Raw genomic sequence first — 26,736 nt, forward strand, 5'->3', positions numbered from 1 at the left:
TAGGCTGTTAGCAGGATTAAAAGTGGAGCAGGTAGGGACATTAGTGTCATTGGTGGTGCCTTTATTCATTATCCCACAGTGCTAGTCCCTGTTGTTTGAATTTTTCTTTTTAAACTTTAGCTTCAGCATTTAAGAGAACATGAGGGGCCCAGCACGGTGGCCTAGTGGTTGAAGTCCTCATCTTGAACACACCAGGATCTCATATGGAAGCCACTTCTAATTCTGGCAGCCTAACTTTCCAGTTCCCTGCTTGTGGTCTGGAAAAGCAGTCGAGGACGGCCCAAAGCCTTGGGACCCTGCACCCACATGGGAGACCTGGAAAAAACACCTGGGTTGGGGCAAGGGAGGCGGAAATCAACAGGTACAGGACCTTTCTGTCTTTCTCTCTGTAAATCTGCCTTTCCAATAGCAGTAAATAAAATTTTTTTTTTAAGATTTTTGTTTTGTTTTGTTTTGAGAGGTTTTTTTTTTTGACATTCTTTACATAGTTAATTAGGGTAAGAAGATTCAAGGGCTACAGGAAAGTGGATAAGACTAGTATGTTTTCCATATTGTTACCTTCACATTTAAAGTGGGGTATGAAGGGAGAAGGCCCACCCGTTTCCCCACCCTCCCCAGGTCCTGGATGTAGGGCATGCTCTGAGGTTCTTGCTCAAGTGGTTTTGATATTGCCACAGTTATAAATCGCTGTCAATCTTGCCACTCCAAGCACTATGAGGTCTTTGAAAAATCCACTGATTGACATAGTCCATCATAGCTGAGATGCTTGGTTGACCTGTTCTGTCTTCTCTCTTTTCTTCGTTAGGGTTCTGAGACCAGCATTTAGATTAGGAAGATCTCCAAAGAAACTTCTTGTATGTGCTAACAAGTACAGGGCCTGGCACCGTCCATCGCTCCAATCAGCTGGTGGTTGCAATTGCTGGGTTGGTTCTGTTTTCACTCCCGACTTTCACTGGAACCAATGGGCAGATATACAGAAAGGAGAGATAGAGAGGAAGATCTTCCGTCCAATGATTCACTCCCCAAGTGAGCGCAACGGCCAATGCTATGCCAATCCAAAGTCAGGAGCCTCTTCTGGGTCTCCCACGTGGGTGCAGGGTCCCAAAGCTTTGGGCTGTCCTCGACTGCTTTCCCGGGCCACAGGCAGGGAGCTGGATGGAAAGTGGGGCCGCCTGGATTAGAACTGGCGCCCATATGGGATCCTGGGCGTGCAAGGCGAGGACCTTAACCACTGTGCCATCGCACTGGGGCCGAAGTAAATAAATCTTAAAAAAAAAATGTGCTAGTGATATGGAAGCCATCTTAGAAACATTCATCTTTTAAAAGCATTGGAATGTTTTTGGATAAATTTGCATGTAAGAAATGCTTCAATATACTGTGGAAGGAGAATATCAGATGGCATTACAGAAGAAACAGATTTTAGACATGAGTAGGATTTTATTTTGTGTGTGTCACTTTATATATTTTTGAAATTGCTTTTGCTATTACTGCCAAATTTTAGTGGGTTTGATTCTTGTAAGGAAGGGAATTTGTAAACTAAAATAAGGCCACAAAGGGAGCAGCTAATGAACAAACACTTATCACATTCCAATGCATAGATATTTTAAGATTGAATCATCTGAAACAGGGCATAGTTTGAAAACACTGCCAGTTTCCTGTTGATCTTCCCTAAGTGAAATCACAAACTATTTTTAGTTTTAGTGAAAAACGTACAAGTATTTATGAAACCATGCTGAATTGTGAAATACTTACATATTTTGATGTTTGTACTAAAGGAAAAGAAATTCTTACAGGATTCTTCTACAAATGCCAATGTCATTCATGAGGCAAGCATGCTCACAAGCAAGGGCCATACCTCTTGATACTATTGCACTGGGGCTTCAATTTCTGGGAGTTTGGGGAGGACCCAGACATTCAAGCCACGGCAGATTGCTCATTAGATGTGTCAGGTTCTTTGGTGTGGCTGCAATTTTAAAAACATCCAGTGTCCTTGAGAGGACAAATTACTTGACAAAGCAGTAAATAGCTGTCACCAGAATACACTTTATGTGTTTTTTTTGGGGGGGGGTTGTATAGGTGGGTGGGTGGTGGCAAAATTCAAATAATTCAATTCTTAGGATTCCTGTTTATTTCTATTGTAGGTGCTTTTTCAACTGCATTAAATCCTGATGACTTTGCTCCCCTGCTAAGGTAACAAGGAAACACAGATTAGGAAAAAACAAACAACAAACAACAAAAACAAACAAACAAAAAAAAAAACAGGAAGAGGGCCCTAGAAACATTAAGGCACCAGCACAAAATCTGTAAACACACTGTTCTCTTGTTGGAAAAAAAGTGGACTTTTGGTTTCTGCTGCTCCAGAATACCACTGCCTTTATGAATTGAAGAATGGAGAAGAGGAACTGGAAACAGAAAAATGGTAACGCTCCAAGGAGTTTTGTTCTAGTGACCTGGTAATGAGATAGCACACAGCATTTGAGGCAAAACTTTTAATGGGAAAAGTGGGACATTTTTGTGTGGTAAGTGAAATGATCCAGTAAGTAGGGAAAATTCGATCATGAAAGAGGCATTTACCAGTAAGGAGCCAAGATAGTGGGTTACAGATTTCCCATATTCCCATCAGCCACCGAGGAAACTTCGATATGGATCACAATATTAGAAAATAATTGTGTGCAGCTCATAGTGTAGTCATTTGTGATGCAGGCATCACTTATTGATGTGCCAGCTTGAGTCTCAGCTGCTCCACTTTTGATCCAGCTTCCTGTCCATGTACCTCAGAAGGTGGTACATGATGACCCAAGTACTGGAGCCCCTGCCACTCACACAGGAGCAGAAGATGTAATTCCTGGTTCCTGACTTCAACCTTGGCAAGCCCTCCTTAACTATTGCATCCATTTAGGAAAGGAATTACCAAAGAAAAAGTGTATCTGTCATTTTGTCACTTCTCTGTCTCTGTCTAAAAAGTGACAGAGAGAAGGGTCTTCCATCTGCTGGTTTACTTTCCAAATGATCTGAACAGCTGGAGCTGAGCTGATCCAAAGCTGGGTGTCAGGAGCTTCTTAGAGGTCTCTCGTGTGGGTGCAAGAGCCATTTTCTGCTGCTTTCCTAGGTCAAAAGCAGGGAGGTGGATCAGAAGCAGAGCAGCTAGGCCATGAACTGGCATCCATTTGGAATGCTGGCACCACAGGTGTAAGCTTAACCGACTATACCGCAGCACTGGCCCCTCAAATAAACAAGTGTTAAAGGAAAGAAGTTATACAGGATGAAAGCAGGAAGAAGTATTCCTGGAAGTATTGAACAATGTCCTCAATCATGAGGTATATGGAAAATTATCTTGGGTTTGTACCTGGAGTAAATGGGTAAAAACAACAAGAGGGGCCTTGGGCAGTGTCTGTGGCTGTGGCAGCCCAGGTTGGGAATTGGCTAAGGAGCGAACCGGGGAGTGGCCTAGATGGGACCGAGCAGACTGATTATGAGCACGTCAATGCTGTGCTGATAAACAAGAGGGACAAAGATGGAAATTTTCTAGAGCTGGGGAAGGAGTTCATTTTAGGCCCAAATGACCATTTTAATAATTTGCTTGTGAACATCAGTCTGAGTGAAATCCAAGTGGCAACGAACATGTACAATAAAAGATGCCTAATGCCCCCCTCTGCCAGTTCACCTATTATCCATCCTTTAATTGCCCTGACAAGTTACTGGGGGATCAGCATCTCACTCAAGGGGCTTATAATTGGAGAACAGATGGATGATGAGATCATTAGAATACTTGGCTGCATGTAAGGGCCATTGGTCACCTATGAAGGTGACATTTTCTGTCCTCTGTCCATTAAAAAGCAAGCATTGTTTTCATTTCTTTTGGGTATATTCCTTGGAGCAGAATAGCAAGGTCATATGACAGGTTTATTTGCAATTCTCCAAGCATTTTCTATACTGATTTCCACAGTGGTTGTACTAGCCTACACTTCCACCAGTAGTGAAGGAGGGTACCTTTCTCCCCATATCCACGCCAGCAGGGGTTGTTAGTAGAGTTCTGAACATAAGCCAGTCTCACTGAAGTTAGTTGGAACCTCAATGTGGTTTTCATTTTATCTCCCTGATGGTTAGGGAGCCTGAGCATATTTTCATATGTCTGCTAGCCATTTGAATCTGTTCTTTTGAAAAGTCTGTTTACCTCCTTTGCCCATTTTTTAACATTTTTTTTTTTTAAACTCTTCCTGGGTTTGAGGCTCTTTATAAATCCCGCATGTTAGTCCCCTATCACTTGTGTAGTGTGCAAAAACGTTCTTCCATTCTGTTGGTTGCTTCTTTGTTAATTGTTTCTTTTGCGGTTCAGAAGCCTTTTTTTTTTTTTTTTTTAATGTAGTCCCATTTGTTCATTTTGGCTTTGCTTTTGGCATCTTTTCTAAAAAGTCTCTGTTCTTGTATCTTGGAGTGTGCTTCCTATGTTTTCCCTTAATAGTTTGAGAAGGGGATCTGTAATCCTGTATTTACCGTAGCACGATCTATAATAACAAAGACATGGAAATAATCCAGATGTGCATCCAAAGAAGAGTGGTTAAAGAAACTGTGGTACATCTACTCCATGGAATATTATTACTCAACTTTTAGGAAGGATGAAATAATTTCTACATTCAACCACATTCTACATTCAACTAGATGGTCCCAACTAAAGACTATTATGCTCAGTGAAATACGTCAATTCCAAAAGAACAAATAACACATGTTCTTTCTATTATAAGGAAACCATCATGTGTGGTCCTTTTTTTTTTTTTTGCTGCATCTCATGTGTTTTGATGTTTTTGATTTGTTTCATTTCTTCCATATACTGTTTTTCTCTTGTCGAATTCATCACTGGCTCATGGATTATAAGAAGGTATCATTTTACCCATGAGCGTTTTGTCACCCATGCGTTGATTACTCAGTGGCACATTTTATCATGGTGCTGATTTTGTTGTTGTTATTGTTCTAATTCATACCAGGTTTTTTTTTTAATCTTATTTCATGGCTTCTCATTTATTGGAATGTATAGTGATGGAGTAATAGAAGTTATCCTATCCAGATGTGGGGATACAATGCAATATGCATTCCTGCTTCCAAATCAAAGATGGAATCCAGTGAAACTGTTGAATGTGTAGACAATGGGATGCTAGACTGTCTGACACTGTACCAGCAATGTTGAGGCACACTTAAATAACAGGCTGATGGAATCATGACTCCTTGTAAGGACTATATTATTGTAGCAATGTGGGGACAATTTGTTGAGGGGTGGGAGTTTGGAGGGGGAAATCCCAGTCTCTATAAAACTGTACCATAAAATTCAAAAATTAAAAATAAAAGTTTAACAACAACAGCAAGAAAAAAAACAAAGTGCTGGTCATCTAGACTACTCTCAAGGAAGTCTGGGGCATGCCCAGTGCTGTGACCTGATCTTGGCCTTGGATTCTTAAGACACACATGGAACCGAGCCCTTGGATGGCAGAGCTCAGCTTCATCTGGTAATGGTGAATTCTCCAGGATGGTTTTATCAGTGGACCAGGACCAAATGATGCTGCTCCTTTTTGGGAAGTGTGGCTGGAAGACAGCCATCTTCTTCACATTGAATGTCTTTTCAACAGCAGGTGAAAAATTAACAAGATTTTTACAGAGTGGTTTCAGGCATAAAGCAATTTGCAATGATCTTTTAAAATGTGACAGTTGTGGGCCTGGTGCAATGGCACAGTGGTTAAGGTCCTCGCCTTGCACGCCCGGGATCCCATATGGGCGCCGGTTCTAATCCCTGCAGCCCTGCTTCCCATCCAGCTCCCTGCCTGTGGCCTGGGAAAGCAGTCGAGGACGGCCCAAAGCTTTGGGACCCTGCACCCGCGTGGGAGACCTGGAAGAGGCTCCTGGCTTTGGATCGGCATAGCATTGGCCATTGTGCTCACCTGGGGAGTGAATCATCGGACGGAAGATCTTCCTTTCTGTCTCTCCTCTCTGTATATCTGCCTTTCCAATAAAAATAAATCTTTAAAAAAAAAGTGACAGTTGCTTCAAAGTTGCATGAGCCATTAGTGCCATTATCAAGACTTAACTGCACCTTGAGTATTAAAGGCATAATTGTTCCTTTGGATGGCACCATCATGTAAGGGACCCACAGCACTGTTGGTCATGCAGGCTATAGCCTCATACTTGTGAGGTTTGGTAAGCAGAAGCCCGATAGCCAATTGTTGGAACCATGGGCGTATATGGTGATTTTTAAAGTCATCCTCAGATAACTCTGAGGGGTCTGCCCAACTTGGACTTATGTGTTTTCCAGCCAGGCTACAGGTCACGGACTGAGGTAAGCTAGGCACAGTGTCTTAGCCAGCCAATGAATAGCTGCTCAAGGGAGTAGGGAGGGGCCTTCATGAAAATTCCTGTTTCTACTCTTATCTAATTCAAACCAGCCCCACAGTCTTCTTTTTCTTCTTTTCAGGTTGCAGAAATGTATTTCATTATTAGAAAGGTCCCCAGCTCCTATCTAGTTATTGATGACATGTACTCAAAACACATGCTCAGAGTTTGGTCCCTGGATCTGTGTTTCCTCATTTGGAAATCACATCTCCAACCAAGGAAGCCAATCCAGGATCGTTTTCTCTTTCCAGCTTGCACGAGCCCCATGTGAACCTGCATGCATGGCTTGGTACTTGCTCTGGAGCTGCTCTGCACCCTGTCCTGGATGACACTGGCCTGTGAGTGCTGCCTGGCGTCTGCTCTTGGCTTCCTGCCTCCCTGGCTGGGCCTTGCCCACTGGGCTGAAGAGTCATTGCCTCCCTCTGTGGCTGTGGTGTCTTTGTCTTAGGCCTGGAAGAGACTCCAGGTTCACAGTTGGTGATCTGTGAACAAGCCCTTCTCCTGGAGTTGCTGGAAAAACCTCTTGAGGTCCTTGGGCTGCTTCATGCAATAACTTCTTCCCCAAGCCTCTTCAAGAGAAAGGATCCTCTCTGGCCATGAAGAAGTCTGGGAAAGTGAGCTGGTGCTGGGACGCCAAGAGGGGAGCAGTGGGAGCTTGTCCCAGTGCCCTGGGCAGAGGGGCAGCATCAGGAAGAGTCACTGCTTTGTGGCAGTCAGAGTGGAAGCAGCACAGCCCAGGGTGGGGTGGGAGTGGTTGGTCAGGTGGGGTGAAACTTGACAGATTGTGGGAACCAGCAGGATAGGGAAAACACAATCGGCAGCATTGTCAGGAGGAGGCCTGCGGGCGGCTTAGGGAGTACTTAACTCTGAAGAGGGAGAAGGAGTGGATTCTGGGGCCTGGTGTGGAGAGAAAACTGGGGCAGAGGGTGGGAGCATGACCCAAGGAAACTGGCTGGCTATGTTGACAGCCCTTGGCTGTGGGCTACAGCCCCATGAGAGTAAGAGCCCCAGCGTGGTGCCCAGCACATGGTAGATGTTCAGTGCAGGCTTGTTACAAGGTGGGAGGTGATGAAGTTTGTCATTTTTAAAAGGTCTATGACTTCATATTGCCTCTTCCTCCCTGGGGGAGGAGTGCACTAGGGGAATGAAGTGGCTCTGCTGACACAGGCCAGGGGCTGTGTGCACAGTAGCACAAAGTCTAGATTCTCTCTTCATCCCCTCCACCTCACCAGCAGGGCTCCCAGTTGGCCTGGGGCTAGACTACAGTGCCCTGCTGTGCTAGCAGAGGCCAGGCCCTGGAAGGGCAGGTGGCTGTAGGAGAATGAGTCATAACCGCCACTCCTTTAGAAAGCCTGAGAAAAAAAAAAAAAAAAAAACAAAAACCAGAGGTTGGTGAGGTAGGTTGGGTGCGCTGCCCAGAAAGTGGAATGGCAGCTGCTCTTGGTTAGGTGGGGTCCCTGGACTTGTGTTTCTCAAACATCTCAGTTGGTTATTCCAGGGTTGGGTTTGATAAAACACAAAATGCATTTTGTCAAGTACTTTCCCCCTTAATTACATGTGTATATTTTAAGGGAAATTCAACCCATGTTTCTGGTTCATTTACATGAAAATCATTAAAATGTTTTCCAAGAGCCAAAAACAAAACAAAATAAAGCAAAACCCAAAACAAACAAACAACAACAAAAAAACCAAACAGGAGGTCACTAGAAAAAGCTGCTGGGTCAAGAAAACACCCCAACATTTTTTTGGCTTCAACATTCTTACACATCTACCAGGAGTGAGGAAAAACAAGGCATGGCCTACATCACAGTGTAGCGAGAACAAGCACAGGTTAGCGTCATCGACTTTAGAGTGCAAATCAGTAACCACATGCAACCCAAACAGCTCAATATTAATGTTGGAGAGCACCTGATGATATTGTTCATAACCAGCAGCTTATTACTCTGAAGTCTATCACAAAAACACTGACTTCATAGTCCTTAAGCTTTTCTATCCTGATGCTAAATTATCCTGCCACAGACCACAGCAGGAAGAAAACTCACTTCTGAAAAGCAAGATCGCTGGAGAAAATTTACAAAAACAGAAATGCACTTCTATACAATTAGCAATGAAAACAACGGAGAATAAGAGGCAAGCTTCTATTTTTTATTATTAAAAAACAAAAACTGCCAACTCATAAGAGAATTCATCAACTCATAAAAAGTCAAATCGTTTAAAAAAATATCTGATACGCTAGGTACACGTGTAATTTGTAAGTAGTTAAGTGTCGGACTTTGGTAGTTAATGCGGCTTTCTCAGGAAAGCCCAGTTCTGCTCTTTCGTCAGGGAGCCTCTTTGTTTTTGAAACTAAAGATGTAACTTGCTGAAATAACACTCTTAATGTTACACCGTAAATTTCACTTCATTAGCATCCACAGTGTTTTTAAGAACTGGAACTTTCTAAGGGCATTTTTATTTTTACGACTTTATTACCCAATGTCTCCTCCCCCAAATGCAAGACTATGCATTTTTCTGTCAAGTATTTCTGCACAATCACATGGCATTTAAAAACAAGTACTGTAGATTATAATCTCTTCTTTTAGATATCAAAGGTTATATGAAAACATGTTCTTCAGTTGACATCTTCACAATTAAGCAACATTTATCTCCAATTGATGGATATTCATATTGTTTAGAATATTTACTATTATAACCAATACTATTAAATATTCTGCTTTATATATGTATGTGATAATTTTTAAAGGAGAAATTCCCAGGAGGATACAGGACACAAAGTGCCGACTTATTTTTGAGCCTTTTGACACATTTTACCAAACTGCCCTTCAAATGATTGCACGAGGTCCAGTCACAGCAATATACAGCCAAGGAGTCTCATTTTCTTCATAGTTCTTGGCAACACAGCAAACTAGTTATTACTCACCCCCTTTATTACTGCAAATTTAACAGATGGAGGGGAGAATAATATTTTATTTTATTGTAGAACACAGGATTTTACCCAAATGTGTTCTGGGCGCTTGCGTCTTCTGCCATGTTTTGAAACGGTTCTGGTCTTCCAGCAGGAGTCTTGAACACTTGCTGCTCCCTCTCTTTCCTACACGTTTTCCTTTCCCAGGCAAGCATGTGAAAGCTGCACATCTTTCCTATGATTTTTTTCCCCCAAGGTAAGTAGTTAGAAATTGCAATTAAAAAGTCACTGTTTTCCTAGGCAGCTTTGTTATTTTAATGTCTTGGTAACAAAACAGAAAACTGGGCCATATTCTGAAAAGAAAAAGGTAGGTACAGATGATAAGCATTGAATGTAATTATCTGAAAAGCCTGTTAAAAAGATTTAAACACAAAAATAAGTTAGGTTTTAGTTTTATGGATCAGAGTGAGGATTCATTGGACACACACTTTTAATAAATTTTCTAGATAATTCTTACACTCACCAGTAATTAAGAATCACTGGATGGAAGCTGTAAGCAAATGCCTAGGCCACTCTGTAGCTAAGCAAGTTACACCACTGGGAGAAAAGCAGCTATTAACTGGTGAGCATTGTAGGCCTGGTTAATGCCAAATTTGTGTTAACTATACCAGTGTGCTAGCACAGTTAACCTATTCTGTTTTTATTTCTCAAGATATGTGGGGAGCATATGTTAGCATGCCAGTAGATGAGGTCTAGGGACCTGCGCATGAGTGTGTGTGGGCCCTAGGCAGGTGGGCAGAGCCTCAGGCCAGCATGCCACACTACCAGAAGACTAGGCTCAGACATCGCACGCTTGCTGCCATGGGGGCTATGGATTGCTCAAGAAAGGGGATATAGGGATGTGTGGGAGGGAGGGCTGATGAGGGAAAATGACTTACAGGTGAAAATGACTTCTGGGGGACTTACACTGACCAGACTACTGCAACTGCAGGTAAGCAAAGGGGCTGAGACTAAGTGGTTTTGAGGAGGGAAATAGGAGGACCTTTCTGGGTCAGACCAATGCCCCACCAATCCCCCAATCTGTGGGGGATTTTTGGGTTTACCCTTGTGCAACTGCAATGCCCACTGATTTGCTCAAGACCTGGGAGTGGTGACAGACTGATCTAGGCATGAGGTTAGAACTTGCCAACACTCATGGGTACTGGGATTGGGAACAGGCCAGGCTGGTCCAGGCTATTGTACCCAGAAGCACACCCAAGAATTGGGTGTGGGGCAGACCAAACTTCAATGTCCAGCAACACACACAAAGGCCAGATCTGGGGTGGAATGTGCTGGGTAGGGGCCTAGCACCTGCAGAAACTTGTGAGATGTGGTTCTGGGAGTGGGCCTGGTGGGGAAACTTGGGGAACTCTCCTAATGTGGTGTAGCTCCCTCTTGGTGAGCATGAGTCAGGGTTGGGTATGGCCAGACCAGGCAAGGCTGCTCCACTTGTTGGAAGGTGTGTGGGGTGTGGGGGAGATCGAGCAAGGCTGGGCCAAACCATAGCACACTGACATGCATAGGAGCCAGGACAGGGTGTGGGCCATTCTGGGCTAGCCTATCACACCTATCAATTTACATGAGAGCTGGGGATGCAGGCAGACTGGGCAGACTTCTGCTGTAGCATCCAATGGCAATGGCCAAGTCAGGAATTGGGCCATGACAAGCTGGGTCAGAGCAGCAACTGGCATGCGCAAGATCTGTGGCTGTGGTAGGGGAGCTAAGGGAATGCCCCTTCTGTGCTGTTCCCACTGGTGAGCACAAGAGTCTGGAATGTGGATGGACCTGGCTGAACATGGGCTACATCTCTCGGCATGTGTGTGGGCATGGTCTAGGGATGTGCCAGGTTGGGCTAGGCTCCAGTGCCTGCTGGTGCTTGTGAAAGCCACAGTAGTTATGAGACCGGATGGGCCAGGTTACGACATGTGGGTGAGAGCTGGGTCTGGGTGTGGGCCAGGCAGAGCTGGGCTTTAGCACTCACCAGTAAGGGCAAGATGGGTGTGGGTTGGTTTGGCAAGAACACAGTACCTGCCGGCAAAGGTGGGAACTGAAAGTAGGCTAAGTTAGGCAAAGCCAAACACCCACTAACGTATGGGAGATCTGTGACCGGAAGATGTTCTGATAGATCTTGGGGAACTCCCCTGGCTGGAGAGCTCGGGACCTGAAGCTGGTCACAGTCCAGTCCTGGCTACAGTACCCAACAGCAAACACAGCACCCATCAGCATACATAGCACCACCAGCACACACAAGACCCCAAGCTAGGAGTGAAGCTGGTGGGGGTGCTGTGAGGGCTCCCCTGCTGGGCCACTGCTCCCACTGGTGAGCATGAGAGCTGGGACTGGGGAGGATTCAGGTGCAATAGTGCCTGGGCAGGGCTACAGCAACTGTAGGCCTGCAGGTGGGCTGAGTTTGGGAGAGGGCTGGACTAGGCCAGATCACTGTATCTGTTGGTGCAAGCAAGGGTCAAGGTAAGTGCTGACTGACTGGAATTTGTTGCAGCATCTGCCACCAAGTGCTAGAACAGGTGGCAAGTCATGTCAGACTGGATTGTAGTACTCCCTGGTGCAAGGTTTAGAATTAGGACTGGGCCTAGTAGGGAGAGTGTAGGCACTCTTCTGCTGGGCTGCAGCTCTACCTGGCTTGAGAACCAGGGTGGGCCGGGCTGAATGAGGCAGCAACACCCATTTGGCATAGGTGTGGACTGGTTCATGGGGTGGGAAGAGTTGAGCTAAGTTGCAACACCCATAGCTGTATATGAGAGACTGACTGGGATGCAGCACTGAATGTAGCTTGCTACACATATTGGCAGGTATAGGAACTGGGACTGGGGGGTGGGTCTGATGCAGGCTATTCAGGGTCACCCCAACTAGGCTGCAGTTCTTACTGGTGTGTTGGCAGCTGGGAGTAGCCCTTTCCCCATCCTTCTTTCTACCCCATACAAGAAAAAGAGGAAGAAAAGGAAAATTGAAGTATTAAACCCATCCATCTTCTCCCATACTGATACTGCAATCCTTCCCACCCTATTTGATGATTCCCGTGAGCTTGCATTCTTGTGAACTATGTGAACAACATCAAAAATAAATTAAAAAAAAAAAAAACACCCCAGCTGTAGACAACTACCTAGGTTGCCTTGTGCCTAGGCAAGTGTCACACTAATGGGAGAAAAGCAGCCAATAACTAGTCAGTCCTGGGCCTGGTTCATGATGGATTTGTATTAACTATACCAGTGTGGCAGCATAGCTGATTAAAAAAAGAAACCGCTTGGTGGATTGGGGCTTTAGAGTCATTTCTCCACTCTCGGTTCCTCAATGCCTTCTCTTACGAAATGAGGTTAAGAATGCTGACCTTGGGCTGTTGTTGTAGCAGGTAAAACTGCTTGGCTCGTGTCTCAGCTACTCCACTTGTGATCCAGGGAAAAGCAGCAGAGGATGGGCCAAATGTTCCGGCCCCTGTCATCCACATGGGAGAGCGGGGAGAAGTTTCCTGGCTTCAGCCTGGTCTAGCCCAGGCTTTTGAGGTCAACTGGATAGTGATCCAGTAGATGGAAGTTTTCTCTCTCTTCTCTGACCTTTCCCCCTTCCTCTCTAACTTTGCCTTTCAAATAAATAAATCATTAAAAAATTTTTTTTGTAATAAAGCAGTCTTTACGGACCTTTGTAAGCCATGGCTTGACTGACACTAGGTGCTCCTCAAGTGTTTCCGAAATTAGCGTGTGAATGAGTGACCTCTACCTCAGTGTTCAGAGGCCTGAACATGCTGGCCTAGAAAAAGGTCCTCAGGACAGTGATTCCCAAGCTGCACAATGGAGAACACACACAAGTGTGGCAAGAGCAGAAATTCTCAATTTGGTCACTTAGAATAAATATCTCCCTTTGAAAATCTGACCAAAGCTATATCTATTAACTTCTTTTAAAACTCTGTACATGCAAAACAACACAATTTCAGAGACTTCACTGAAGGATAGAACACTGAATTCTACCATTTTCGTTCTTTTACTTAAAATGAAGCTGAAAAAGGGGGGTCAGGTGGGAAACAAAGAAAATCACATCTTATACATAAGCTTACATCTACACTGGCCCAGCAGCAGGAAAAGTGTGAGTCATTTCCTGCAAACCAGCATGTGACTGTTAACGCATGCCAAAGCTGTGCCACTTATTGCCATATACTCAGTAACTGTTCTTATAATGAAACAACAAAGCCACTTAACTGACATTCCCTAATTCTCAGAATTTCTCTTTTCTTCATAACTATATTTCTACTAAAAAGCACTTCCTGTAGCTCAGTTCAGTTAAGTTGAAACACTTCATGGGGAAGAGCGTCTGATTAAATGACACTTTCAATAAGCAACATTTATCTCCTGGGTATAGCGTTTTGAAACTAACAGACACATTTCCCAATGGATTGCAAATTCCAGCATTCCTAAGTTTGTGCTACAGTCCACTTGTCCCAACTTGCAAGATCACATTCCAAAGTCACAGTGGCATTTATGCCATGTTAGTCAGCAGCAGACAGTGTATCTTGGTTGTCACTTATTATCACTCGTCCTCATCATGCTGAGGTTCCATAGCTGCTGGGTATTTCCGGTAGGGAGTGCTTCCAACAATCCTTCAGATTTTTTCAACTGTTGCCACAAGACCTACAGGTTTTTTAGGACACCTCATGATATGTTTGACTCTGGATGCCAGGGGAATGTAAAATCTGCTCAATTTGAGGCAACTCTTTATCTAACAAGGTTAATCAAAAGTCATAAAATGTCCAAAAAGAAATTCATGGTTTTCTGAGTTCAACAGTCAATTTCAATTGTATTCTGAGAATTAATAGTAGATTTGGAAAGTTTCTCACCTGCAACCCATCCCATATTTACCATTAACCATTATTTTTGCTTGATGTCGCATTAACCTCAAGCAGATATCCCCTGGTATTACTTTGGCTATAAAGGCTTGCCAAAGAGAAAAAGCTTCATCAATAAAATTCTCACACAGGGGAAGCATATCCAGCTTCTGAAGTAATTCTTGTTCTCATAACCGCTTACTTCCATCTACTAGGGGTCACTTATACACCAACCCGAAGGCAAGGTTAGCATCTATACAACCTCATTCCTTAGCCTTGCCTCACTGCAGGCAGCACTATGTGGAAAACCTGGTACACAGATTACTAACAGTCTCTCCTCCTCAACTTCCCATGGTTTTGTATTACCTACTAGAACATACAGCAACTCAGTTTCATCAATATGACAGTAAATGGCATGAACGGTTGCAGAAAACATCCAGGCTAGCATAAAAGATGTGAGGGGATGGACCAAGCGTTCAGTGTGAAAGGTGGCTGAGGGTGTGTGCGGATACTTACCTTCAGGTTATGGAGGGTTTCTGACCATTCTGTGGACCCTATCTGAGGAATGGCAGTGAGCAGTAAGCTTTTGGCTTTATTGGCATTTTCCTTCAGGGTCTTTAAGACCCGGTCCACTGAAACCTAGAGAAATAATAGTCCAGATTGTTATTGTAGGTCACAATTCTGATGCTTTCATTGAACATTTCTCGGAATCCTAGCTTCCCCAGGGTCTGGATGTCTGTTTCCTCCTCTCATCCCAATTCAGATTCCTTTGCATCCCCAATCCCAAGACAAGGGCATTTGGAGAGGGGACATTTGAGCGGTGAGCAGCTGCCAAAGGCACGGGACAGTGCCCTCCCCAAGCGTAGCTAGACAACCTGCACAACGTCCTGGTGGGGGCCCAGTGAGAAGGCAGCTTTGAGAGAAGTAAGCCGTTATGTCATTAGACATTGAATTGACAAGTATCTGAATCTTGGACTCCCAATCTACTTCCAGAGTGTGCAAGAAACTTACATTGTCTCAAAGCTGCCCAGCCTGGAGATTGTAAATGCAGCGCGAATGGACTATGACAAACCTGTTCTGGCAAACCCAGTTTACCCTAGATTCAATCCTTAATCCAGGTTCTCTATCTATCAAGATGGTCTTTTACCTAAGGGAAAGCCTTACAGTGACATCTCAGAATAGCACAGATGGCTCTTAATGTGTGTGAGAATGTATCTCAGAGGTAGGATGGGTTAACAAGCTCTGCAAGATGTGGCTTTTCCCTCACAGCCACAGAATAGGTCCTACTACACTAGAAAAGCTGTATCACCTTTTTTGTTTTTTTCCAGCTCTAAATGAATGAACAGACTGGGTGTTAATGAACACCAACCAAGCAAAGAAACAAAAAAGGCCATATTACTCATTATATTCTTTCTGGTGGAAAAACAAAAGACTGCTTATTATGCCTGAATTTTATCAAGCCTCTAGATTTAGTTACCAATTTACAGAGAAACACAGGGTGCTGAGAACCCAGTTAAACTAAGGTGATTCCAGTCATTTAGACCTTGGAGGCTCAACAGGCAAATGAATTGGTTTCAGAGAAACCTTGAAAGGAAAAGAGTCACTTTAGGAAATTTAAAGAGAAACTTGAATTTTGCCTGCGTATATTAAGGCATCATTGTTGAGGTATGATTGTGAGCAATGTGATCATGTAACATAGCACATCATGTGTTCACCTATAAAGTCACTGATGAAAAGTACAGACAAAATATGGTTGGCTGTAACAGTTGATACAACAGGGGCTGAAGCAGAATGTTGGACTCATGAAAGTGCATACAACTGTCTGCTTTGGTGTATGACTGAAATCATTTCAAAAAGAAGAGCTGAGGGTTGTGAGTATAAAATTAGTCACCAGAGTACTTGTGATGTTTAGAAGAAACCCAAGCTCCAGAGACATAAGTTACACTTTCTTTTTTTGCTACACTATTAAGAAATCCAGATCTGTCGCACAGTGATGTGTTTAGAAAGAAAAAGCGATTGGCAGCCCAGGAGACAGGGCAGTTCACTGCCGTGGGAACACCAGCAGTGAGCAGTTGCATACCTGCCAAGCCCATGTAAGGGCAGGGTGAAAGTTGACTCATTGAATGCAGGGGACGAAGCATCCGTGAGAGTTACCTTATTTATTTAGTCATTTCTTTACAGCTTTTCTGGGGTGATAACATCTATGTAGAGTAAGACCTCTTTCTTTTTTTCCTGACCTTTTCCTTGTCCCTACTATGGGTCGGCTAAAACATCCCTCTCTACTAACTTCACAATAAAATCTAACTTTCTGTTCCAGGGTTATCCACCTAATCTCACAAGCTGCTTTCTTTAAAAACATTCCCCCGATACTGCTCTTCTGATTCCAGCAAAGCATCCATGAGGACCACCACCAGAGGAGTCAGCACTGTGAGTGTTCTGCATGGATCATTTGGTTTAATTCTCCCAGTAATTCTGTAAGATCTGAGTCACAACTAAACAACCACAGCTTTTACCTTACAGGAGAGTAAACAGAACTAGCATCACAACTCAAACCTGAAGCGGCAAAGGGTTTAGGCAACTTTAAAACCTTGCCATGCCAGGCTGCACATCTGGTTTAAGGCATAAAGACACACATGTGTGATTTAGATAATGCCCTCTTTATCCGTGCCTTACTTATGGCATTAAAAAAAATTATGTACTTGAAAGGCAGAGTCACCGAGAAGGATTCAATCCTCAAATGGTTTCAGTGGCCTTGGTAGGTCAGGTCAAAGCCAAGAGCCAGGCGCGTCTTCCTGGTTTCACAGGGGCCCAGTGATCGGCGCCATCTTCCCTTACTCTTCCACACATATTAGCAAGGAGCTGAATTGGAAATGAAGCAGCCTGGATTTGAACTAGTGTCCAAATGGGATGGCAGTGCTACAGGCTTCAGCTTAACCTGCGTGCTACAGCACTGTCCCTCCCGATGCATGGCATTTACTACTGCTGGTCTTTATGCCTTACCACTTCCACAGAGCTTAGTTCTCTGCTCGGATTAACTGCTCTCCAACTCTTATTTGGACCATGAAAATTAGCAGTTCTGCAAAGAATGAGACATGTTTCTGCACTAGGCAGAGAGCCATCAGCAGGGAGCAAACTACTTTCAGGGAGTGGCAGGGCTGGAGTTTCTTATTAAATGGAAGCCGACTTCTAATTAATCAGTCAACATCATGAGGCTGAGCTGTTCTTCTAGTTACCAAAGCTGCTGAACCAGGTATTACATTGTAACAAAGTCAGGATTTGCAAATCTCTTAGAGAAAACTATGCTACCACTTAGCAACAGTTTATTGCACTGTTAGGATAAAAAAACTCATGACAAAAGAAAAAAAAATGTGTGTTCATTGACAGCAAGCATTTCTCAGACATGGTGGTAAGGGGCTCTTTGGAGGTGCTACCTCCCCTAAATTCTTCCTAACTTCAAAATTCTGTCTCTTGTTTTATGCCTTTCCACTGTTGTAAAGTCAGATGAATGTCATACAAATGAAATGGTTTCTACAGGGGAAATATTAGATTAAAAGAAATGCAAGATTAAAATGCAGTGTGTGTGGAAGCAGGTGTTTAGCATAGTGTTCAGACACCAAGGCATTCACATCTGCAGACTTGGGGGTTTGAGTCCTAGCTCTGGACCCCGATTCCAGCCTTCTGCTAATATGCAGCCTGGGAGGCCCCAGTGATGGCTCCAATAATTGAGTTCCTGCACCAGTATGGGTTAGCTGGATCACGTTTCTGGCTCCCACATCAGCCGTCGCCTTTGTGAGCATGTGGGGAGTGAGCCAGTGGATAGGAGTGCATTGCTCCGTAAGCACACTCTTTCTAAATCTCCATCTCTGCCTGCCAAATAAAATACATAAATAAGCAAAGTACAATGGGATTATATTTGATAAAATTAGAAAGTTAGGAGGCCAGGGATAGATACTGGAGCAGAGCCTGTTGAACTGATGTGTGGGATACACAATCCCATCACTGAGCGTTGGTTTGATTCCTGGATCCGCTGCCCTTGCTAATGCATCCTGGGAAGACTTGACTCCTAGATATCCATGTAGAAAACCTGGATGTTGCTCCAAGTTTTTGGCTTCTGCCCAGACAGCCCTGGGTCTTGAGGGCATTTGACAGTGAACTCCAGGATGGAAACTATCTTTTCTCTCTGACTCTTTCAAATGAATGAATCTTTAAAAAAGAACTAACAAAAAACCAAAATTTTGAGACTAGAGGGAATATGTGACTAGTAGTTGCTTGATTATATTAAGAAAGTAATGTCAGTGTATTTCCAGGACTGTTACGGCTATTTTACATAAATAAGTTTTAAGAAAAATATTTACTTCCAGATGAGGGCAGGGGAGACAGAAGTCGGTAGAGGTACATGTGGCATATGGCAGATATAGAGATAACTGAATCTGTGAGACTGCCTCGTGAGGTTCATCATACTTGGCACTTTGGCTTATGTTTAACATTTTCTATAATGAAAACACTTATTCTGGAAGTCTGTCCTCAAATTCCAGGCACTGCCATCTTCCCTGACTACACCTCAGCCTCAGTGACCCCTGTCTGCAGGCCTTACCAGGGTCTCCACAGCCTTGGGAAGTCTCATCCCGCTCTCTCTATAAGTCATGTCTTTCCCACTTAAGCCAGGAAGGCTTCTCAGTGTCCACATATTTGGTAATAATCAACTGGATAGGTACTCCTGTATTTGAAAACAGTACTTTTTTTTCCAGCCATCGACAGCCTCAACACTGGTTTGCTTAATTGCTACCTCCCCAAACAGAATGCTGACCCCTTCAAGCCTTGTCTGTTTGCAATTATATTCCTATGTCAAGCACAGATGCCCAAAATGTGCTAAATGAACAAATATAAACAGACTCCTTACATACCAGGATGAGGCTGTTTCCCATCGAAAATAAAATATGATAAACAGCAGCACAAGGAAGTTACAGTCCACTTTCATCTTTAAAATAAGGCCTAAGCCTCAATTTGAGTTCTAACATCTACATGTATACAGTGTTGATCCTTAGATGAAAGTATCTTTTTCTTTCCTAGGAAGATCTTTGTTCTTATATTCCAGTGAAAGCTATGGAAACTATCTAATAATATACAACTTGAAAAACTTAAGAAAAGGTACTTTCTGAAACCAATACAATAGGAACACCACGCAGTCTCTTAAGGGTTTGAGGCACTCAAAGACCTGCACCCTAAATGTCGAATAGAGAATTCCACTTACTGCTTCCTCGTGCTCCTTCCAGCAGTCATAATCTGTTGCCATGGCAATACTTGCATAGCAAATACCAGCCTCCTTGGCTAGCACCACCTCTGGAACAGTGGTCATATTGATAACATCTGCTCCCCAGGTGCGGAACATGAAGCTTTCTGCTCGGGAGCTGAAACGAGGTCCCTCGATTGTGATCATTGTTCCCTTTGAGTGGCACCTGAGTCCTAGCTTCTTAGCAGTCTCTATGAGGACCTGGAAAAGAGAGAAACCATAAACTCAAAATATACAAATATACAACTTAGCAATTTATTCATTTCTGATATTTAATTCATTGAAGATGATATTTCACTGTAGTTGCTTAGAATCTACAGAAGGGTGTCTTCTAGATCCTTACTCATTTAGCTCATAACTAAAAGAGCAAACGTTGAGCTTTCCTAAGTACTAGGCATTAGAACCTCATTTACTTCATAATCACTGTAGGAGACTGAGCTGGGTTGCGACTTTGGGCTTCAGTTTTCTCTCAGCCTCAAACTGAGCTCAGATCACACACAAAGTTCTATCATTCAGCTCCTGAAAATCATTCTTGCTGTCTTTCCTTCTCTCTAAGAATCTGCCTTTCCAATAAAAATAAAAAAGTAAATCTTTAAAATAGAGTTAAAGAGCTAGAGATTTTCTATTTGCTGGTTCATTCTTTAAACGGCCTTCATGGCCAGGCCGAATCAAGGAGCCTCACATATCATCTGGGTCTCCTAGATGGGTGGCAGGGACCCAATTCATTGGGTCATCTGCTGCTGCTTTCCCAGCTGCATTAGCAGAGAGCTGGTTTCAAAGTGAAGCAGCAGGGGCCCTGGTGAACTATTTTAGTCCCAGTACCATAGGTAGTGTCTTAACCTGCTGAGCAACAATGCCAACCTCAAGTTTTCTCATATTTATAATGGGAGTAACAACATTGGGTAACACAGGAATTAAGACAATTAAACAAAGTTTTTATTTCCAAATACTAAGGATTATAAATACCAAAATCAATGTCAAATTGTTATTATAAACATTATTAATCCTGGTGGCTTCTACAAAATCTGCAAAGTAATGGGCAAAAGTTTCTTTGATACTATAACTAAGTGAGTGACTCATTGGCTTCAGTCTAGGCCAAGTTTTATTTGCACTTGCATTAACCACACAAGCAAATTTCTAAAAATAGCTACCCTTTGTAAAGACAAATAGGAAGAATTTCTTTTTAACATTCTTCAGATTTTCCACCAGGAATCCAACTGGCCCCATAATGGGATGCTGGTGCCACTACATCACGGCACTGGCTCTGGGAAGAGGAACTTAACAAGAACCTTAACAATTCCATACTTAGAACCATGACAAGCTATGCACAATGAACAGCTGATACATATTTGCGTTATCAATAATGGAAATAAGATCATACTTAATCAAAACTATTCCCTAAAGGGTACAGGTTTAAAATTGAAAGAGCCCAAATCTGCACCTTTTTTTCTCGCTCCTACTACTCTCCAGTTAAGCCATAACCAGCCTAGTCTCTAAGTTCCCGACTCACTGGGCTGTGTGTCGTGGCTACACTGCAGCAGTGCTTCCAGAGATGTGTGCTGTGAGCCACTGCTGATGACAACTGACAGTGATGGGACATGGGGGCCTTTCCACCTGAACCAGTACTTATCACTCCCAAAGAACAGATACCATCAGCTTAAGGTAGCAGAAAATACAAGCCATGTGGGGTCAAACAGCCAGCTTAGGGGCTAAGATGATTTCATTTCCTTATCTTGTGTAATCAAAGAGAAACAACCGAAAGTGCCAGTGCTTCACAAAGGCAGTAGCAGTATTACATCACCAGGTTAAATATACACAATGTCAGGACTTTCATGAGCTTCAGGTTACCTCCAAAAATGACTAGGCATGACAGCACTTTTAGAAGAAGTAATACCTAGATGGCACAAAACCCAAACACTGGAAAAGGTGTGTTATTTTGAAGAATGTCTCTCCTTCGGTGGTAAGAACTTAGTGCCTCAAGTGAAATCATCGTTACCTGTGTTTTGGTTACTTTTCTAAATACTCCATTTGCATATCAATATTCACATATTTATCACCCTGCATCGAGGCAGATTTTAACTTAAATGGTAGAATTATGGTACAACTGCTGGATGGCTAGATCACCACTTGACAAGCCCTTCTCACCAGTACATGAAAGACCCTGTGCATGTTGAAGGCATCTATGATAAATTACCAAATGGCAGCACCGTGAACCAATATGAAGAGTAATATTCTGAAGGCTTATTGTGGCCCTGGAATTCAACTTCCTTCTCTCACATTTTCTCTATGTTCATGTGGGGTTCTTGGCTTGGCTAACACTAACTAATTTGGTTTCGAGGGAGGCTAAAGCATATTAGTAGAAACCATCACAGGGCCACAATGCTATGTGTTCTAGGTAGACTGCTGTGCTTTCCTCACCTCTACATCTTGTCTGCTCAGTCACTGCATTCTGCCTGGCATGAGATCTTAGACTGCATACTAACATAGATATTCTCTCCTTAATCTCTTTCTTCCCAGGCTCACTCCATTTAGAAACAGATAAGAATTTTATCTGCACTTCTTATCATCCTGGATAGTATGTCTATTACCTGGTCGGATGTAAAAACTGCTAGTACCTGGGTATGTTCTATCAGTAAATATCCAGGATTAAACACCATTAATATATTCACATACAAACATGATGTGCCACTGTTTTGCGAGTGAAATGTGTGCTGTCACAGAATTCAGAGTCAGTGTACAGGATCTGAACAGTTCCCTGCAGCCTGCATTTCTGGATCTAGATTTCTACAATGAGCATGAAGTTAAAGCGTCCTTGCTGTTAACTATTCGGACATTGGTTTTTCATGACTGTTCAGGACTTCACATAACAGGTAACAAAAATCATCTGTTTTTCTCTATGTGAGTATTAAAGAGATCTGAATGACTAGTACTTTAGGTATTTATGTGTATTTTGATCTTTACAACTTGGGATTATGATAAAAAAAAAACCCACATCACTTGTAGAACAACTGATGCTTCTTTGATTATTATTTTAAAAATTTGCTTATTTAAAAGTCAGAGTAAAAGGAAGAGAGAATCTTCCATGTGGTAGTTCACTCCCTACATGGCCACAGCAGCCAGGGCTGAACCCTCTGAAGCCAGGAGCCAGACACTTCTGGGTCCCCCACTTGGGTGCTGGGGAATAAGCTCTGGGGCCACCCTCTGCTGCTTTCCGAGGCATCGTCAGGGAGCTGAATAGGAAGTGGAATAGCTGGGAAATGAACTGGCATCCATTGGGATGCTAGCACTGCAGGCAGTGGCTTTACTGGCTAGCACTGGTCCCTGGATCCTTGATTTCTGGTAGCCCTGCCCCGCCAAAGATAGATTGACTGATTTATTTATTGGAAATTCAGGTTTATAGAAAGAAGGAGACAGAAATACCTTCTATCTGCTGGTTCACTCCCCAAGTGGCCACAGCAGCCAGAACTGAGCCGATCGGAAGTCAGGAGCTAGGAGTTTCTTCCTGGTCTCCCATGTGGGTGCAGGGTTCCAAAGCTTTGGGCTCTCCTCGACTGCCTTCCCAGGCCACAGGCAGGGAGGTGGAAGGGAAGCAGAGCAGCTGGGATATGAAGCAGCATCCATGTGGGATCCCAGTGCATGCAAGGTGAGGATTTAGCCACTAGGCTATGGTGCCAGGTTCTCTAGTGGCTATTTTAATCTCTGGGAAATAAGATTGGGATTCAGAACGTTTTTTCCACACCAAGTTTTGTATGCCTGCCCACACAATTCTGAGACTTTTACTGCAATATTGGAAGAGGTTGGACAGTAATAGCCAAATTTAGGTTAAAGGTGAAAGAAGCCAAAATTCAATCTGAAATTTCTGACATTGTCAACAATAATAATTTAACTCATAAAAGCACTGACAGGGACCCGATGTGGTAGCCTACAGGCTAAAGTCCTCACCTTGCATGTGCCAGGATCCCTTCTGGGCACCGATTTGTGTCCTGGCTGCTTCACTTCCCATCCAGCTCCCTGCTGTGGTCTGGGAGAGCAATGGAGGATGGTCCGAAGCCTTGGGACCCTGCACTCACATGGGAGACATAGGAGAAGACTCCTGGCTTTGGATCAGTTCAGCTCTAGCCACTGCGGCCACTTGGGGAGTGCACCAGTGGATGGAAAATCTTTATCAAAAAATTAACAAAACAAAGCACTGACCTATCACTGGATTTTCCCTAATTACATGGTTAAAAGTAGTTTAACTATTCTCACCTCCCACATATCCTTGTAAGGTATGCACTATCAATATATTCTTTATACAAATAGCATCATTGAAGGTCAGAAGTGGTAAACAATTTGGCCTACAACACATAGCCAGAGATCTAATCCTAGGTGATATAGCTCCAGCTTGCAGACTCTCAACTAATAGCCCAGTGCACACTGAATTGTGTTCCAAGCATCCTGACAGAAAAATCAAAGAGTAGGTTACAACTCTGAGTGCTTCAGCTCACAGACAGTTGAGTGCAGCAGAGACATTTCTAGCAAAGGGAAATGATTAAGAAAACCTCATCCTAAAGATGGAATTTGGGGCAGATGAGAGACCACCTGTCCAGCCGATAGATCTAAACCTTGATTCCAGCACAAGCCCTTCTGAGTTTTTCTAGAACACCTTCCAGAAGGACTACAAACCTCTCTTGTTTTGGGACAAAATGGCTCGGCCATTGGAATATGGCAAACTCCTCTGGCACAGGAATGGCTTCCATCATAGAAGGTCTGAGGTCTTGTGGTTGTCCTGTGAATTAAAGTAAAAAGGTTGATGGCTAAAAATACTCATTTTCATTTTATTTGAAAAAAGCATGCACAATACTAACACACACACACACACACACACACACACACACACACACACGAGAAGTCTTCCATCTGGTGGTTTTCTCTGTCAGGGCCAAGCCAGGCTGAAGTCAGGAGCCCACAAGTCAATCTAAACCTCCCAAATGGGTAACAATCATTAAGCTGAATCATGAAGCTGCTGCCCCCTCGAGCGCACATTATCAGGAACCTGGAAAGTGAGTGGGAGAGCTGCATCTCAAACAGCCTCTCCTGCACAGGCTGCAGCATCTTACCTGCCAGACACCTCTACCAAGGTCTTTTTCTTATTTTTTTTTTAAACTGCTTTCCTATTCTCTGGGGACTAGTGGACCAACTTTATTTAGATGAACAGCTCCAGGACGGCTAAAGGTAATGATTTATAAAAAACACCTTCAGGGTGACATTAGGCTTTTCTGGTTCTGATTTGGAGGCATCATGATGCTTATCAGTATTAAAGTGCCAAGTCTGGCAGCCATGACGGGTTGACCACTCGGGGATTGTTAGCTACAGCTTAACTGGGGGCTCAGGGAAGCTGTGAGACACACTCAGTTAACATGGAAATTTTTCAGTCCAGATGTGGAAAACTGTAACAGCATATGCCTGAAAGTTCATGGAGTAACTGGAGTAAAAGATGATTTCTTTTGGTGCCAAAAGTGTGAAATCCATTCACATACTTTATTACATTCATTTATCTATTAAAAAAGTTTTGAAGACGCCCTCCCAATATTCTGCACCATTTATAAACTTATTTTGCATTCCATTTTCTATAAACTTCTTGAAGTATCCTTGTATAAAGAACCTCATCTATTCATCACCTAGATTCAACAATTTCCAGCAGCTGTTAAAGGAGCTGTTTAAAGAAGCTTCGTTTTCTGAGCTGGTTGTAGGTCCTGGAACAAGCGTGCTGGACACTGGCTGCAAAGCCAATGCCATCCGGACGCCCCCGAGGGTATCGGATGATAATGGGAGGTGGAGTCAGTACAATCACTGACAAGTCACAAATCCTGAGAGTGTTCTGGTTGTGGGACAGCGCATTTTCAAGAATGGACTTTCCTTACTTAAAACAGCAAAAAGGAACTTCTACATCATAAAATGGCTTCAGTAAGTAAGAAGAATCATCCTGTTGTTCTGATTCACCCATCTTTCATTCTGGAAGGATAAGAAAGATTGGTTCCAGATATACAGAGAGGAGGAGGACAGACAACAGAGAGGAAGATCTTCCGTCCGATGGTTCACTCCCCAAGTGACCATAACAGTTGGAGCTGAGTCAATCCGAAGCCAGGAACTTTCCTCCGGGTCTCCCACACAGGTCCAGGGTCCTAAAGCTTTGGGCCATCCTTCACTGCATTCCCAGGCCACAGGCAGGAAGATGGATGGCAAGCGGGGCCACTGGGATTAGAACCAGCACCCATATGGGATCCCAGCGTGTTCAAGGCGAGAACTTTTAACTGCTATGCTATCATGCCGGGCCCGGTTCCAGAATTCATACCTTGGCCTTTCCAAGTCAAGAGGCTGGACTGTACACTAGACCTCACAGTTTAAGTAGTCTCATTATTTTTATGAGCTGGTTAATAAAGAATGTGTTGATTTTTTTAAAAAATAAATAAACCTACAAATATGTTAACTTTACATGCCAACCAGAAAACGAACTACTCTGGATGAACTGGGAGGTAACAGTGTCATGCGGGAGGAAGGCAGAGGAGCCAGCGTGCTAGGGAGACGTGAGAGGACTTGAGGCAGCATGCCTGGGTTTGAAGGTCGACAATGCCAGGAACCAAGGAATGTGGGTGGCCAAGGGCAAGGCCATAGACCGTCCCCTGAGCCTCTGCCTGGAACACAGCTGATGAGACTCTTTTTTTTAACCTCAGGGAGATCCACATTGGACTGTAAGCCAATACATTTGTGTTGTTAAAGTCACCATGCTTGTGATAATTTGCTGCATCAGCAAGACATGACACACATGTGTGAGATGTGGTTAATATAACTAAATGCAACTATCTTAACCATAACCATAAGTAAGGTTTCTACAGCAAGGAAGAACTGACGCTGGAGGACTGTCCCCTTGTTTTCGTCTGTCGGGAGTGTAGAGGACCAGCTCTTTATTTGAAAAACACACTTACTGGAGCTGTCTGGCTCTGTGGCATAGCAAGCCAATCTTCAACCTGTGGCAACAGCATCCCATATGGACACTGGTTTTTGTCCTGGACGCTTTACTTCTGATCCAGCTCCCTGCTTATGGCTTGGGAAAGCAGAGAGGGACAGCTCAAGCCCTTGGTCCCTGAAGCCACATGGAGAAACAGAAGAATTCCTGGCTCCTGGTTTGGATTGGCTAGTTCTGCCTGTTGGAGCCATTTATGGAGTGAACCAGCAGCGGGGAAATATCTTTCTCTAACTCTGAATTTTAAGTAAAAATAAGTAAATTGTGACAAAACATCTGACACGGATGCTAGG

General features: G+C 43.5%; 1 protein-coding gene across 1 annotated transcript in view; it reads right to left on the reverse strand.

Moving 5' to 3' along the window:
• Positions 1-8,507: 8,507 nt before the first annotated feature.
• LOC121172503 (methylthioadenosine phosphorylase) overlaps positions 8,508-26,736 on the reverse strand; it is a 51,108-nt gene continuing 32,879 nt past the window's right edge. Inside the window, exons 5-8 of the mRNA XM_041004550.1 lie at positions 24,106-24,208; positions 19,402-19,641; positions 14,667-14,789; positions 8,508-9,633 (exon numbers count right to left, since the gene is read on the reverse strand). Of these exons, the coding sequence (XP_040860484.1) occupies positions 9,595-9,633; positions 14,667-14,789; positions 19,402-19,641; positions 24,106-24,208 (505 nt within the window). The 3' untranslated portion in view covers positions 8,508-9,594. The remainder of the gene's footprint in view (positions 9,634-14,666; positions 14,790-19,401; positions 19,642-24,105; positions 24,209-26,736) is intronic.

This window comes from Ochotona curzoniae, unplaced genomic scaffold, assembly GCF_017591425.1.
Source record: "Ochotona curzoniae isolate NIBS_2020 unplaced genomic scaffold, NIBS_Ocur_1.0 scaffold_3208, whole genome shotgun sequence".
NCBI lineage: Eukaryota > Metazoa > Chordata > Mammalia > Lagomorpha > Ochotonidae > Ochotona > Ochotona curzoniae.